Here is a 2,659-nt window from a genome sequence, read left to right as displayed (position 1 = left end):
GGAATCCTTTTGCATGAATGACTGCTTCAATGCGGCGTGGCATGGAGCCAATCAGCCTGTGGCACTGCTGAGGTGTTATGGAGGCCCAGGATGCTTCGATAGCGGCCTTAAGCTCATCCAGAGTGTTGGGTCTTGCGTCTATCAACTTTCTCTTCACAATATCCCACAGGTTCTCTATGGGGTTCAGGTCAGGAGAGTTGGCAGGCCAATTGAGCACAGTAATACCATGGTCAGTAAACCATTTACCAGTGGTTTTGGCACTGAAAGAGGCGACTCGACACCGACCAGCCGCATCCAATCTGCCCCGCAGTCTACCCGTCTCTGAGGAGGGACAGACTGAGCGTGGCTGCCCCAAATCTGGCTGACAGGCTGACTGCTCCGGATTGAACAAGAAGAAGACATCGCTGAAAGCACGGATCTCAAATGAGAACTGAGAAGTTGCTCAACGTCATCATAATTAATGACCAACCACTATCAGTTGTAGAAAACGGTGGATTTCTCAGCTTGATATTTGCAGTCAAGATATAGTTTACCCTCCAGGAGATATTTATCAGTACAACAGTAGACAATCATAAAAAAACATGATTTGAAAATTATATTAAAAACAAAAACAGCTACATTATAAAGTGATGTAAAATACTAAAAACAGGAAACATGTCTGTTGGTTTATGTCATGAACTTAGCAGATGTTTGAAGCCATTTAACATTTAATTTAATTCATTTATTCATTCATTTAAAAGAAACAAAATAAAATAAAAAATCATCAAAAAGAAAACATTGAATGAAAAGAGTGCAGAAAGAAGAAAAAATTCTTATATCTGCCCCTTATAAAATATAAAACAACTTTAAACAATCACTTAAATTAATCACTTTAATTTCCACTTTAAAGCTAGGAATAAAAAGAAACATGTTTTGTGTTAGCAGAATTTAATTCTAACTTTAAAACTTATCCAACATTAATAAAACTTACCTCAAGTTGCCTTTTTGGACATGCATGCATATATTTGTACAAATTGTACTTGAGAGGAGATTATTACAGCCTCATGTAAAATCAATGATGATGATGATATCGGAACTGGATCAGTATCGGCTGATACGCAGATGTAGGTATCGGGATCGGATCGGAAGTAACAAAAGTGGATCGGTGCATCCCTAATATTTTTTGTCAATCACTTCAGAAAGTGAAACTTATATATTACATAGACTCATTACACATTAATTACATTTTTCTTCTTCTTTCAGCTGCTCTCTTTTTCAGGGGTCTCCACAGTGAACTATCTTCTTCAGGGGTTTCCACAGTGAACTATCTTCTTCAGGGGTCTCCACAGTGAACTAACTCACATGAAGACTTGGTGATGGTTTTTATACTGGATGTCCTTCCTGACACAACCACAAGCCACTGAGTTACCACGGCCCTCTGTGTGGGGCGGGGGGCTGCCATCTGGGGTGCCCTGGGGGGCGAATGGTGGGAGTCGGGGGCCTTGCTCGGGCGGGGGCCGGGGGGCAGGTGTGGGTGCTTCACCATTTCCACCCTTGATGTTCAGGGAGTTGAACTGACGACCTTTTGATCACAGACCACCTTTTTTAACCTCTTCTCCAACCCCCCATTACACATACACACAGAGTGAAATATTTTAAGCCTTTATTTATTTTCATTTTGATGGTCATGGCTTAATGTTTTGCTAATTTAAGTTTTTACCAACTGTTTAGTCATTTAAACCTTTAGCTACAGTTTTACTTTTAGCTTTTAACTACTGTTTTGGCAACTTTAGCTTCTGTTTGTTTTATTTAACCTAATAATTCATTTTTCAAGAAGTGGCAGTAAAGTCATTCAGCTATAATCACTGTTTTTGTTGTTTACATAAAATGGCGTTTCTCCAGTTAAGGAGAACAGGTACAGGTAGAACAGGTACTTAGGTTAACTGTGTTTGTACCCACCAGGCCAGTCATACATAAAAACCTTCTTTCCCATCTTCTGAAGGGTGACCCAAAGAGGTTCTGATCCGTTCCACCACTGAGGTAATCGACTGTCAGGATTAGTCCCGATCAGAAACTCTTTCTCAGAGACTTCGTCCCACATGTAGTTTCCAGTCATCTGGTGGGTTTCACAGTGACGGCCTAAAACATTAAAAATGAAAACAGAAAACGTGATTTTTATTTCCTCATGAGAAATGAAAACTGTCCTAAAATGTCTGAAGGCAGGTAACAGGTAAACATTAGGATATACTATGGTCATCAACAAAACAACATGAGACAAATGCACCTACTGGTATGATTTCTAAAACACAGAGGTATAGGTAGCAGATTTATTCACAAAACCAAATGGCTGTCAAAGCAGCAAAACTGCCTACACGAGTCTCTGACAGAAAAATTCAAGCAGGAACTCAAGGAGGAACTCATGACTGGCCGAGAAAAACAATTGGACAATAAAAACACAAACTATAAGTCACATGTAAATATTGTCTGTCTTTGTTTGACTGCTGGAGGAATCTGGAGAGAAAACTGTTGTAAAATAAAATCTGTTTCTGCTTGTACAATTTCTAAAGCTTAAAGTGTGACTAGTATACTTCCTGTTTCTTATTTATGACAGCACCCACCCAACCGGACTTTGCACAATACACGTTGAGCAAGTGAATATTCTAGAAGCTAGAGTGAGTCA

At 39.6% G+C, this 2,659-nt stretch overlaps 1 protein-coding gene across 1 annotated transcript in view; it reads right to left on the bottom strand.

The window, feature by feature from the left end:
* The window catches only part of enpp6 (ectonucleotide pyrophosphatase/phosphodiesterase 6), a 131,788-nt gene that overhangs the window by 78,206 nt on the left and 50,923 nt on the right, over window positions 1-2,659 (bottom strand). The window contains exon 2 of the mRNA XM_037675452.1: window positions 1,939-2,118. Within this exon, the coding sequence (XP_037531380.1) occupies window positions 1,939-2,118 (180 nt within the window). The remainder of the gene's footprint in view (window positions 1-1,938; window positions 2,119-2,659) is intronic.

Source organism: Nematolebias whitei, chromosome 4 (genome assembly GCF_014905685.2).
Source record: "Nematolebias whitei isolate Nwh7 chromosome 4, NemWhi1, whole genome shotgun sequence".
NCBI lineage: Eukaryota > Metazoa > Chordata > Actinopteri > Cyprinodontiformes > Rivulidae > Nematolebias > Nematolebias whitei.
This window is presented reverse-complemented; position numbering and strand designations above follow the sequence as displayed.